General features: G+C 33.6%; 1 protein-coding gene across 1 annotated transcript in view; it reads right to left on the bottom strand.

Moving 5' to 3' along the window:
* Positions 1 to 9386: 9386 nt before the first annotated feature.
* Positions 9387 to 13848, bottom strand: part of OGFRL1 (opioid growth factor receptor-like 1) — a 22583-nt gene continuing 18121 nt past the window's right edge. The window contains exon 3 of the mRNA XM_012646031.1: positions 9387 to 10282. Coding sequence (XP_012501485.1) covers positions 9616 to 10282 — 667 coding nt within the window. The 3' untranslated portion in view covers positions 9387 to 9615. The remainder of the gene's footprint in view (positions 10283 to 13848) is intronic.

Raw genomic sequence — 13848 nt, 5'->3', positions numbered from 1 at the left:
TTACCTCTCCGCCCCTCAGCTTCAGTCTGTAAAATTAGGATGCACACTCACTGCCAACTAAAAGTCTATAATTTCCCTTCCCATTTCTGGACATTGAAACAGACAAATTGAGAGGGAACTGGTTGAAATGAATGCTAGATTTTTGTTTTTCAAAGAAAATGAATATGTTCAATTTCTATTCAAGTCAATGAGTATTTATTTCATATCTCATGTATGTATGTACATGTGTGGCATTCAGAGGGGTTAAAGGGCTAAACAAGACAATGACTCAAGACTTCCAGTGACCCCATTTTAATGTCACAGTATGAAGATAGCTACCATTTAGAATTTTGAAAGATGAATATTTCTTTAGCACAATATTATTTATCCTCCTAGTTCTGACTATAAGAAAACAATGGCAATTAGGCCACCATGTTGATAGAATTAATTACATACACATTTTTAAATAGTATTAACTTTCAAGCGGCCTCCCAATAAGATATGAGGTAAATAGCGATTTGGAGGGTTAGAAATTGAAATTTCCTGCTTTTAATAAGAATCAAACCGATAGTGCTAAAATAAATTAATATCATCTCCTTATTCTGATTGAAAGCCTTCACTTCTGCCTCATACTCCAGCTTTTTTCTTGACAGAGAAGGAACCATTTCAAAAATTATCAAGAAAGTAATAAAGGCCTGTTTTGTACATTCATTATATTCACAGAGAGGGACATTTTCTGTCTTGTCAATATCAGTATATCTAATATAAAATCATCAATTCTACACCTACTGGTTTTTTTTAGTAAAAACTGCATTAAAATTATAATTTACAATGTTTGTTTCGATCTATACACCTGGTTAACATAGATTAGATTAGATTGATTTCCACTGAGATAAATGCTACACAATACCTGTTGTGATTAAGTATCTCCTTATTTTTTTCTATTAATAGAACACTGGCAGTTGCTATGAACAAGTGTCTGGAATATGTTCCTGGCATTTCACCTACGCTCTCTCTAATTCTTCCAAGAAACTCCCAGAGTCGGTATTATTACCAATGACAGACCAGAGACCCTGAGAATTTACGTGACTTGCCCAAGGCCACACAGCCAATTACAATTGACCACGTTGCCATTTGTACCCAAGTCCATCTGGCTTCAAAACCTGCTCTTTCCCCATTAAACAAAATGTCTCTTCGCCCTTACTTTTCCCATATTCAGGGCTGTGTCTTGAACTTCTCTTCCTCACAACAGTTAAATCATCCATTTAAAGATGTCAAACAATCTCAGTGCTCAAAGGTAAGTTGTCAGATTTCATTTGGTTCACTTTGGCTACCACTTCTCCTGTTTATTCCTTCTTCTTGTAGCCTCTTTCTTTTCTAAAACTGAGAGTAAATAAAACTAGCTATTTCAGCTGGGCGCGGTGGCTCACGCCTGTAATCCTAGCTCTCTGGGAGGCCAAGGCGGGCGGATCATTTGAGTTCAGGAGTTTGAAACCAGCCTGAGCAAGAGCGAGACCCCGTCTCTACTAAAAATAGAAAGAAATTAATCGCACAACTAAAAATATATAGAAAAAATTAGCTGGGCATGGTGGCACATGCCTGTAGTCCCAGCTACTTGGGAGGCTGAGGCAGAAGGACTGCTTGAGCCCAGGAGTTTGAGGTTGCTGTGAGCTAGGCTAACGCCACGGCACTCTAGCCCGGGCAACACAGTGAGACTCTGTCTCAAAAAAAAAAAAAAAAAAAAAAAACTAGCTATTTCAATCACTACAAAAATATCTTATATATCATTCGAGAAGAAAATGTATATTACTTGGTAGTGTTGAATATGCAATGAAGTTATAAAACTAGAAGTATGCTACCTATTGTAGCAAAATTAACAAATCCGGTCTTCCTAAGTCAAATCCATACTGACTCTCTAATCTGTCTTTTTAGTATCCTATTTTAAAATGCTCTTCCAATTAATCCTACATATCCATAGGGATAATCCCAAGAGTAGGATAATCCTTACATGTTTCCTGTATTAGTCTAACTCACTCAGTCATCATCACCAAAGCCTACAATCCATCACCCACAAGAAGCCAAACTGCCTGTCATCACTTTTATCCAGGCTGGGATTTCTTTCCATCCTTGAAATACCAGTTTGCCTGCTTTGCATCCACCTGAGACTTAAAATAAGGAAAACATTATAAATCTTTTCTCCAAAATCTCTTCCATATTAAAATTTACAGTCTTGCAGAAATGCAGGCTCAGTCCTGCACTTTTCACTATCCTGTCAACCTCCATTTTCTTAAGATTTTACACTACCTTCAGACATTCAATCTGTAGGGAAAAGAAAATCCTTCAATTTTCTATTACCAAAATGTGTCCATTTTTCCTTTATGCATGACGTGACTTCAGTCTCTTACCACAATTTTTCCTGAGTTCTTTCATCCTCTTTTCCTGACTATATATTATAGAGTGCAGCCAAGTTCAAATGTTAACACTTTTCCTCATTTTTGTCCACAGTGTCCTGTGATTCTTACAGCAGCCTCCTCACTTTCATCTCACAACTATTTCTTAATAAAAAAATTGACTTCTTAAAAACATTAGCCTGCTTAGGTGAAAAAAATCTATCATCTCCATTAGCTATTCATATTCATTCATCTGTATGAAGTATACTTTTAAAACGTTGCATTACAGAAAAATAAAAGAGAATAAACATTCAAGTATTTACACATGTAATCTGATCTGTAAAATGTAATAATAAAAATAACTTCATATGTAAATATGATTTCATTTTTCACAATAAAATATTTACTTTTTAGGATGAAGAGGGAATGATGTAAATTTTGTATGTTATTCATAAAAATATATTTAATCAGAGGAAAACAGCAAGTCATTTTTTCTAGCTCTTTAAAAGTATTTTAATGGTGCAAAATCATCATAATGTCTTCTAGCACAATGTTAAAATGTTACCTAAGATGAAGTGGCTTTTATTAGTTTTACAAGATGTATATTCAGTAATAGTTATTAAAAATAATTACTCTAAAGGAACTCTAACTCTATTACTTTAGAAACAATATTTTAAAATACAGCAGTAAGCAACAGAAACTATTGCTCTTTATACATTTTTGGCAAAACATTGCCATACAGTTACAGAATTATAAAATAAGTATTTTATAGTACCATACAGATCCAGAAACTGGTTACAACTTCTACCACATACACATGGTATTGGTACTAACAAACATGCACAGCATTCTGTAATTCATACCGCAATTGAATACAGAACACAGAGAAGGCCAGTGGCCACCAGAGAATCAGAGCTTATGTGATAAGTAAAACACACACCTTTGTAACAATCATACCCATTTTCCTGAAATATTTAAAATACAAAGGGCACAATAGTTTTCAAATTGAAATAGTGACTAGACCCAGTCTTTCATCTATCTTCTTAGGTAATATTAAAGAAGAACAGATATCTTACTTAGGAACCAAAGGGGGGACGGTGGGAGGAAATGCATGTCAAAGGACCTAAGATTTTGCTTTCATTCATCTCTCTCAATCGTAATGCCTCACATGTGATATACTGTCAACTCCCAGCAGTGTGGGAGATAGTTACTTCATTCATAAACCACCTATCACTGAATCTCTCTCTTATCTGCAGCCAGTCCCTCAATTTAACTTCTTGTTAGTAAAGCTACTAACTGTTGGTACACACAGGCAAAGGAATTAAACTTGGTATCTCATCCCTTGATTAATTCCATCAGTCTACTGGAAGGTTTCCAATGTGGAGTAGGTGGAACTCATGGTTCAAATGAGAGTATTAATGAGATCTGTTTCCAAACCAACATCTGATATCTTTGGCACAAATACAGAGCTGATTTTTAAAGCACATTCTCACCATACAGCTTTTCAAGATCATTCTTCATCTACTTCGAATAATTCTGGCACTTGCATAAACTTATCATTAGTTATGTCATTACTTCTGTAGTGAGTTTTTTACTGTTTACAGTCTTTTGTTTCATTTGTGTTTTCATTTTATTCATGTGAAACTAAATCTGTTAGTGCTGAAAAAAATGTTCATTTGACCAATGAGTTCAGAACATAAACGTTTCTTACGACCAGAGCTTATATACCTCATCTCTCTAGCTAATGTAAACAGTCATACAAACTCCTTTATAATTTAAAAACTGAAAATATGACAAATAAACCTCACAGCTTAAATATTTTTCCATAAGGTGATCTGGGTTAGAAAAAAAAGACAACTTTTAGCGTAACAAGTGAGCATTACTGCTTTTTCTCTGAATCATTATATAAAAAGAGTTTATATATATATATATATCGATGAATGAACAACCTAAACATTTTTTTGGCTAGAGAACGGGGTAAAGGGGAGAAATTGGCATTTAAATATGTTTCCCAAGATAGTTATAAAGATACAACTATAATTTATTATACATAGCAGGTGTTCAATCGTTCACAATTTTCTAAACCACTACAAAATGGTGGCAAATGAATTATAATAGATATTTTGTGAGAATTGATATCCATCAAAATTGGGTATGGAGTCCAAGGTGGCCCATTTTCCCCAGAAGTCAGAGGTCACAGGGCCCAACACCCTCAGTAACCAAAGGAGGTTCTGAGGACCCATCATGCCAAGGTAGGGAATGGAGCCCAGTGTTGGCTCTACTTCTCCAAGACATCCACAGTGACTCTTAGTCACCTCTCCTTCTTTGAATTCTACCTTCAGCCAGAGTTTGGGCCATAACACAAAACACTTAATTGTATTCTCCACATAAAAACTTTAATTCAAGAAAACAAACACATTGATAAGTTATTTCCCACCAAAAAACCTGAAATAATAAATGTCACAACAGAATAGGGGAAAAAGAAGATGACAGAGAACACTCTCTCTAACTAGGAAAAAACAGTGCTTTTTAAAATGTTTCTCATGAGACTATGGCCTAAAAGTTTTTAAAATTAATTTCAGATTCCTCTTTCTACCGGAATTTATCTTTTAATAGTTTCTCTAATATAATTCCATTTTCTATATCTATCAGCATCTAAGACCCAAAAGTAAAACACAGATAAGTTTTACTTGTAGTAACTAAGCAATGTTCAAAATGAAAATTAGGCATGTAGCTAAACTAAGAAAAAGCATAAACAAATGTAGCAAACAACATAGTTAGTCTTTCTTACTCTTAACCCTTTTTGGCAAATATAACACATTGTTGAATACTGTGCTGAGTACACTTCTTTACGAACTGATGCTATTGTCTCAAACAGCAATTTCTCAAAAATGATAAAGCACCAAAGTAAATTTCATTAAAAGAATTGACATTCACAGTTTAGAAAAGTTCCTTATGACAAGATTTTACATTGAAGTAAAAATGTAAACTTCTGAATGAAAACCATTTGCATTCGTTAAGGCACATCTGGACACCTCCAGGCATTCATATTTATAACTATATTATTATTAATTTCAGTAATAAGGGATTTCTAAAAACACAGTCTGTCCCTGAACACAATCTGCTGGGTGGGTTGGATAACTAGTACGTGGGAGAAGCAAGGTAGCACTCACTGTCACCCTAGAGATTACCCAGACAAATCTGTTCCTGTAATAAACAGTACAGAATTCACAGTTGAAAGAAGTCAATAGATGCATACTCCTCATTTTCTAGACCCCACATTGACTCAGGCCATCTTTGTCTACAACTGCACCTACACTTGAAATGACTCTAGCATGTCTAACACCATCCTACCTTATATTTAACACAAAAATTCCAAAAGAAAAAGGGGAATTTTCTAAGTGGGAAACTAAGTAGAAATCTTACAGGGGATCCCCTACCACAGGGGATCTCCACTCAACCCAAATAGACATTAAAGACCTAGAGATGCAGTTACAGTCAAGCAAGATCAAGAATAGCCTTCCTTTCTTAGGTTAGAAAATAAAGCTTTTTGAAGAGCCTCGATTACAGTTTAAAAAATGCTTTTAGTTACTTGGGGCTTAAAACTTAGCCATAACTCTACTATAAACTTAGAAATTTAACCTTACAACAATTAAGCAAATATTCTCTATTAGTTTAACCAATTTTTGACCACTTGATGTTGAAGTTTATTTACTAAAATTGTGTTTCAAAGACTAACTCAGATGTAACACTGTACTGTTTTTCCTTTTTCACCACATCACACTTTCACTTGGATTAATATCTAAAAGCTAGAAGCAGGGTAGGTAATTTTATATGACAAAATATGAAACATAATGACTATGACAGGCATTATGGCATTTTCATATGTTTATATTTTTAATACTTTGCAAAAAATCTTAGAACTTCCCTAGTAACTCCTGAGTTGTAGATTTTATTTTCTCCTTGAAGCTGGAAACAAGTAGTTTCTAAACCTAAATTCAAAATAAAACTATACAACATAATTTTTGAACTGACAACTAGACTTGATTTAGAGAAAGCAAACATTTCACTTCTATCATATTCTTTTCAATTTCTTATGAGATTGAGCATGAAAATGTATAATGGTACAATATTCTTAATGTTATAAACTTTTTGTATACTGTACAGAAATATATTTTATAATTATTTATCACTTTACAGGATTTCAAAATATTTTCACATATATTATCTTCTTTGATATAAAAAAGCACAAAATTTTAGAAATGTACTAGACTAATCAAGCGACATAATATCTATTTGCCATGAAATACAAGTTTGTATCTTATCAATAGCCAATATTTAGTATCCTTGCACTCCATGATACAATAATAAAGACTATATATGTGCAAAGATTCAATAATATTTCTAGCTATTTGGTCATGCTTCACTGTATTTTTTAGAACAGCTTCTCAGTAAATTTCTGCAAGCATATGTTAGTTATTAAAAATATAAAACATAGGAGTCAAACCCAGGGAACTATTTCATATATAAGACACACATAAATACATATCTATAGATCTTATTTTAAAAAACTATTAAATGTACAAAGTATTCTTAATAGAAAAAAAAATTCTAAACACTCAATTTTATCTGTAAAAGGAATGACAATCCTCTTGTTCTCCACTGAATGATTTTCTCGTAAGTTATTTACAGATTAAATTTAGGAAACATACTGTTAACATGTGAATATGCATTTTAAAAACACCATAGTGGAAAAAGGCCACTATTTAAGATGGAAGCCAGGCAGTTTTCCCCTTGAGACTAAATATTTTCAAATTAAATAGTATAATATAATCAAAGCTCCTAATTAAGAATAATATTCTAACAGTTAAATTGTTAAATGAAATATGAAATGTTTTTACTTCTAAGGACTCCAATATATTACAATTTCCAAGTAATTCAGATTCATTTATTTTAGTATCTGGTAACTTTTTATTAATATTTTAATTTCTGGTCACAAATGTTTAATATTATGCATTTAGAAAGTGGTCAGAATACCTTACTAGATATGCAAAATTGGTAAAATATTTTGAATTAAATTAATCGTATTCCTACAACTCAGCCTAATTTGACAATCTACTCTCATTCACCCAGTAAAACTGTTTATTGAGCTCTATGGAGACATTGCTAGAACTAGCACCACGTAAGAGGGTTCATGTATTTCTTGCATGTAAAATAGAAACTGAAATGTAAAATCAGATTATTTCCTAATATCCTAATACTAACTTCATGGAACAATACAAAGGAAAAATTGGCATATTATGGGAACTAAAAATGAGAAAATGTTCTATACGATACTTATTGGAATATGGTATACAACATGAGTGCTACTCGATTCATATAAAAATTAGGGTTACACAACTGAGATGTTTCATGTAAACTCCAAAGCAATAAAATCATATTTCTAAAGGCATACTATTGGTGTGATAATTTTCTAGAAATCCACTGCTGCAAATGTAGATCAAAACAGGCAACAAAAGATGATATGTGATACGAAGCAGGACATATTAAAAATTCTCTGGGGATGTTAAAGTGAATAGAACTTTTCTTAAAAGCCTAAGAGAGTCAAAACAGTCAATTCCTTTCTAAATGAAATAAGTGAAAATGTTTTATCTGTTCATTGCTTTAACTATTATTTGCAGTTATACTTTGAAGTTCTCATCACAATATTTCTGATTGTTTTCTGACTTGTGATAATTAATAATAATACAGGAAATAAAATTATTTGTTCTTAACCAGTGTTATATAACATATTAAGTGCTTACTAGAACTGAATATATGTAATTTCAGATTTTTTCTCAGTTTCAAAGTTTGACAATTTATTGATGTATCAAACTATGTATATTTTTAAAAACATAACTGTGGACTAAGCGACACTACGCATTTCATAATCCACATAACACTGAGATATTCATGGTTTTAGGGACTACTACCTTGTTGACAGTGCAAGGGGCATGCCTTTTAAAAATGAATAATGTCCATTCTTATTTTTTTATTCTTCAGTCATTTGCATTCAAAATCAACCACCAAATTTATATCCAATAGCCATAGAAAGCAAAGTTCTTTTCAGGGACTTTTCCATCAAAATTTGTTTTTAAGCACTTAATCCTGAAAACATTTTTTTATTAATTTAATTAAACAAAGCAAATCTGTGAAATTATACATTTAAAAGTCTCCCTCTGTTCCATTTAGATTTCAACATAGGAAATCATCCTAATGCATACAATTGGTATCTGTCTGTTGGGGACTGGTTTCAGGAAACCCCACGGATACCAAATTCCAGGGATGCTCAAATCCCTTATGTACAGTAGTGTAGTATTTGCATATGACTTACGCACATCCTTCTGTATACTTTAAATCATCTCTAGATTTCTTATACCTAAAACATACAATGTGAATGCTATATAAATAGTCGTTACACTGCATTGTTTAGGGAACAATGACAAGAAAAAGTCTGTACATGTTCAGTACAGTTGCAACCATCTGTTTTTTTTTCCAAATATTTTTGATCTGTGGTTGGTTGAATCCATAGATGCAGAACCCACGGATATGGAGAGCCGACTGCACTAGAAACGCACATGCTAGCAGAAAAAGACGGCGACTCAAGGCGGAGCCTGGAGAGAGGGGAAGAAGAAAAGACAGCAGGAAAGATGAGCTGGGCAGGTCAGAGCTCCCCAAGGGTACCCATTTCACTTATCAGAATCTAAAAAGAAACACACTGAGGTACTGAAACCAAAGAATCCGAATTACTTTCTAAATACATTTGAAAAGACCAAACTCTTTTGGCTTAAACAAATTAATTCATAAATCAGATAAAGGCATGGCAATCCAATGAAATTACCCTCTTGATTTTCTTCATGTAGACTATACTCTCACGAAAGAACATATTTGATATATCAGATACCACAATTACTTCTAGATAGATACCTTGAAAATAATTTAAAAGCAATTATATACAGCATTTAAAAACTCACATCCTAAAAGCATTACAGAATACATTCATTTATTGGGTCTTGTCTTAAAACTTCTTATTAAATATTCAGTTCATTGTCATCCGAAATGAAAAACAAACAACAAAATGCTTACAACAGAAATCACGAACAGATGGCCAAACTTTGAAATGTGACTTCATCTCTGTTCTTTAGGATACATTATACAGTGTTTTTTTCCTCCCTTACCTAAACCAGCTTGTAGGTTTTCTGATAATTCACTGTAATAGTATAACATCATGGCAACTTGTATTTCCAGGATCTTCACAGTCTCTATTAGGACTTTCACTTTCTTCATCTTTTTCAGAAGCAGATACACTCTCCTTTTTTTCTGTGGGATCAGTAACTGTTTTTTCAGGTTGAGAATTCACATTTTCAGCATCGCTGTCCTTCTCTGTGTTTCTCAGCTTGGCATCGTCATTGCTGGGCTCCTGGTCGGGCCTGCCTGTCTCTTCCCCAGGCTCTTTTGGTGCCACTTTTTTTTCTTCAGCTGTTTTGCTATTTAAATGAACAGCTGAGGAGGAATTTTTGGAGTCCTTGGATTTTTTGTGCATAGAAGTTTGACTGCTATGACTGGAGGCGAGAGGGGCAGGCATTTTCTGGGCTTTGCTTCCCTCTGACTGTTCTTTCCTAGGCGGCCCCCAGATAAAATTCTCTGAAGGCGTGTAATGTTTCTGGGCGAACCGCAGGAGGTTTCTCCTTTCTCGTCTGTCTCTAATTGTATAAACAAAATACTCCAGAGCACTCTGCTTAATATTGGGAATAGTATTTTCCACAAGAGCCTCATGAAGAATAAATTTTACAAGAGGAGATTTAAAACTTTCATATCCAAGCTCACCAAGGCTTTTAAGAATACGGGTGATTCTTAAATAGTTGTGCTGGGACCTGGAAGAGAGGATTGAATAAAATGAGGGGGAAATACAGGTAGAAAAAAGCAGGAGAATGAAAACCACTGGAAAAACATTTTTTAAGGAACTATAAGCCATGGAAATATGCCTTGTAATGACTTTTTAAAAAATCAAATTAGATACCATTAAGAAGAATAAATCAGAGGGTGTTAAACCCTTATGACTCAATGTAATGTCAACCTATGTGAAACTAAAATATATAAAATAAACTCCCCTTGTTTGTTCAGTTCTTCATATTAGAAAAATATTTAGATTTAAATTTATTACCACTGTTGTTGAATTGTTTGTTCATTAAATACACTGAGGACAAATGATCTAACTGAGCACTTATTTGCAACAACACTAATGTATTCTACTCATCATAGGTAACCACTGTGAACATAAACGCATTAGCTAACAGCTGAATGGTACAATTTATAGTGTCAGCTGATCAGTAAAATCCACCATATAAGCCAATTCACAAGGACAGCAGCAAAAACCACTCTACTTTGCTAGCATGATTCTGACAAAGAATTCAAACCTGACTTATTTAGCAGAGCATAGTTTAACAATTAAGAGTATGGGCAGACCTGAGTTCACGCCCTGGTCTGTCACAGAGCAGCTAAGTCAAATTAGGATATCTCTCTAAGTCTTGGTATCCTCATCTCTAAAATGCAAAAAGTGGCCCTCAACTTCCTGGACTGTTGTAATAACCAAATGAGATGACACACACTGAGGGTAAGTAGAAGTCAATAAATACTGGATACTATTTAAAACCATTATTATCATTATTTAAAGATTTGGTATTAAGGACCACCATATTTGTACCTTTCCCAACTTAATAACCTTATTCTCTTCCATCCCTGATCATTGTCTCTTCCTCTTTCCCTAGAAGATAATTTTAAATCTTATTTCTAATGGCCTTGATTCCAAAGATGCATTTTCCCCAGATTGCACTAACAGCTTTTCTCTCTGTCTCAAAATTAAGGCCATAATCGGATGAATGCTTTCCAAATCTATTTTGTCACAATTCATAATCTATCCCCCCCCCTCACTCAGCTCAACCCTTGCCTTATTATACATGTCTGGCTAAATTCTAAAGGGATTTTCAGTTACATATATTAATCATGAGTCTTATCAGCAGCCCAGGTATTTATTTACCCAATATTGCCACACAACGATGACCATCACTTATTTCTAACCTGCTAAAACCTTTCTATACCTCAGACACTGAATTTTCTACAAGCATTGCATATACTTGCCCTAGCTTCCAAAAGTGCTTGGAGTTTTTACTTAGGAACAACTAGCAAATTATTTGGGAAGAGTGGAGAAAGATGTTGATGAATTATTTAAGGGAAGGAAGGGGGTGATTCCATGATCGTACATTTTAATGAGAAAGTTTGTTTGGATAAAACAAAAACCTTAATGATTCAGGCTAAACAAACAACAAAAAGACAAGCCTGACCGTTTTTATCATCTCCATCCTTCTGGATGTTTATCAAAAAAGTATTACCTTAACATTCAACTCTTTGAAGCCCAAAGAATAAAACATAGCACAGATATGTTTCAGTTTTATAAATCTGTATTTTTTAGTAGTTAGGCCGTAAGAGTCTTTTGAGACAATACAAATTTGGGTAAAGTTAAGACAATGTGCCACTAACAGCAGGACTGACTTGGTTGTTGCATTCATATAGAGTTTGTACACTCTAAAACCTTAGTGACAGTGCTCTTGGGCAACATCTGCTTTATACATCTGCGGGAGAAGACATATGGAAAGGTAGAAGAACACTTTCAAAAAAAGAGCTATACGGCAAAACAAAATTTACTCTGTTTGCAACCAGCTCAATTTCACATAACCAATCTAAGACAAAAGGTCAAGTTAAATTTTTCTATATATTTATAGGTATCTACATTCTCCAATTAAATATATTTACATAACAATATAAAGTGACAAAAACTTGGGTTGAAGAAGATGATGATCAGGATTATGGAACAAAACTATAAAATAAAGCAATTGGTGTTTCAGTATGATTTGAAATAAATGTCATAATGAAAGACTAAATAGAAGAGAGCAGTGTGGCTAAAACCCTTTTAATGTTAGAAGTGCCTTGAGGTTGCACAGCAGGTAAAAGAAAGAAGCCGAGACTCTAGACAGAGGCAAGGGCAGTAAATAATGTTGAAACTATAAGCACAACCAACTAGGTAAAGGCACACAAAAGTCAAGAACCAGAAGACATAAAAGTTAAAAGACATAAAATAAAATAAAAGACATAAAATAAAAGACAGGGTCTAAAATATGGCTCCATAATCCAAGTTGATTACAAATAAAATTGGAAATGCATCTTAGTGGTTGTTACATATATTTGTAGTCTCATGTTTGAAAATATTTCACCTCTTTTAGTCCTGGTCACTTGTTCGCTCAATGTTATTTCATTTTACTTTGATTCAATATTTTTCCTCTGCCTAGCTACTATAAATATATTGAGTTCCCTGCCTACTCTAAAAAACTCATGATGCCATATGCATTAAAACACAAATACGTTATGACATTTAAGAATAAATCAGAAAAGAACCCAACTGAAGAAGAAAATGGAATAGACATTTTCATAGAATCCCCCATAATTTGTTCACATCTAGTCAATAAAAATTTTTGACAACAAAACAAGAAAGGAAATGTGTTTTCTGATAGATTCTAAGGCAATTAATTCACAGCTAGATAAGCTCTACGCAGTACACATGGGAAGGAAACAGAGAGACAATAGGTGGTGGAAAGAAAGGGAGCTGGATGGGGCAGAGGAGTGAGAAGAGACTGTTAGTTCAGGCGCCCCGCCCCTGCCTCGAATCAGGAAATCAATTAATTAAAGCCTTCAAAAAGGGCTCTATTTCCACCTATGAATCAGAAGATTTGAAGATAAAATCCCATGGAGGATTTAAGCTGAAGACCATATTTAGTTCATTGTTTACTCATTCAACAAAAATTTATTGTACTAAGCAAGCTTGCTATTCCAACCAAAAATAACAAGTTGAGGAGAAATAGTCTCTAAAATGATAGTCATGAGTCCATGAAAGATAAGGTATTATTAAATCCTCTCCAAAGATTTACTTTTACTGTCACCACCCTTCATGTCAATAGGTTTCTTGCATACAGCTTTCTTTGACAGTGTGACATAAATGCTTAGAAACTTTGCTCAGAGATAACTACCCGCATTGCTTAGGTAGAGACATATATATTTATGTGTTAAATGCCCTGTATAAATCAAATTTAACTTGAGTTATGAGTTAATAGGTCTTGTAGTCAGGAACATAAAGCTTTATGACCATATCTTTTGTGTTTTAGTACAAGCTTACCATTTTAATATTGTTGATTATAACTAATAAACTTAGAGGAAGACTTAACATTAATATTTACGCTCATTTTACCAAAGCAAGACAAAAGTTCTAGAAAGACACAAAAAAATTAGTTAACAGATGCACAAAACTCATATTATTTTGGCCAAAGAGAAACTGCTTAGGTTAGTTTTAATTTTCTTTTCTCTTAGTACTTGCCCAGTTTAGCTAATTACA

Source organism: Propithecus coquereli, unplaced genomic scaffold (genome assembly GCF_000956105.1).
Source record: "Propithecus coquereli isolate 6110/MARCELLA unplaced genomic scaffold, Pcoq_1.0 Scaffold24, whole genome shotgun sequence".
NCBI lineage: Eukaryota > Metazoa > Chordata > Mammalia > Primates > Indriidae > Propithecus > Propithecus coquereli.
This window is presented reverse-complemented; position numbering and strand designations above follow the sequence as displayed.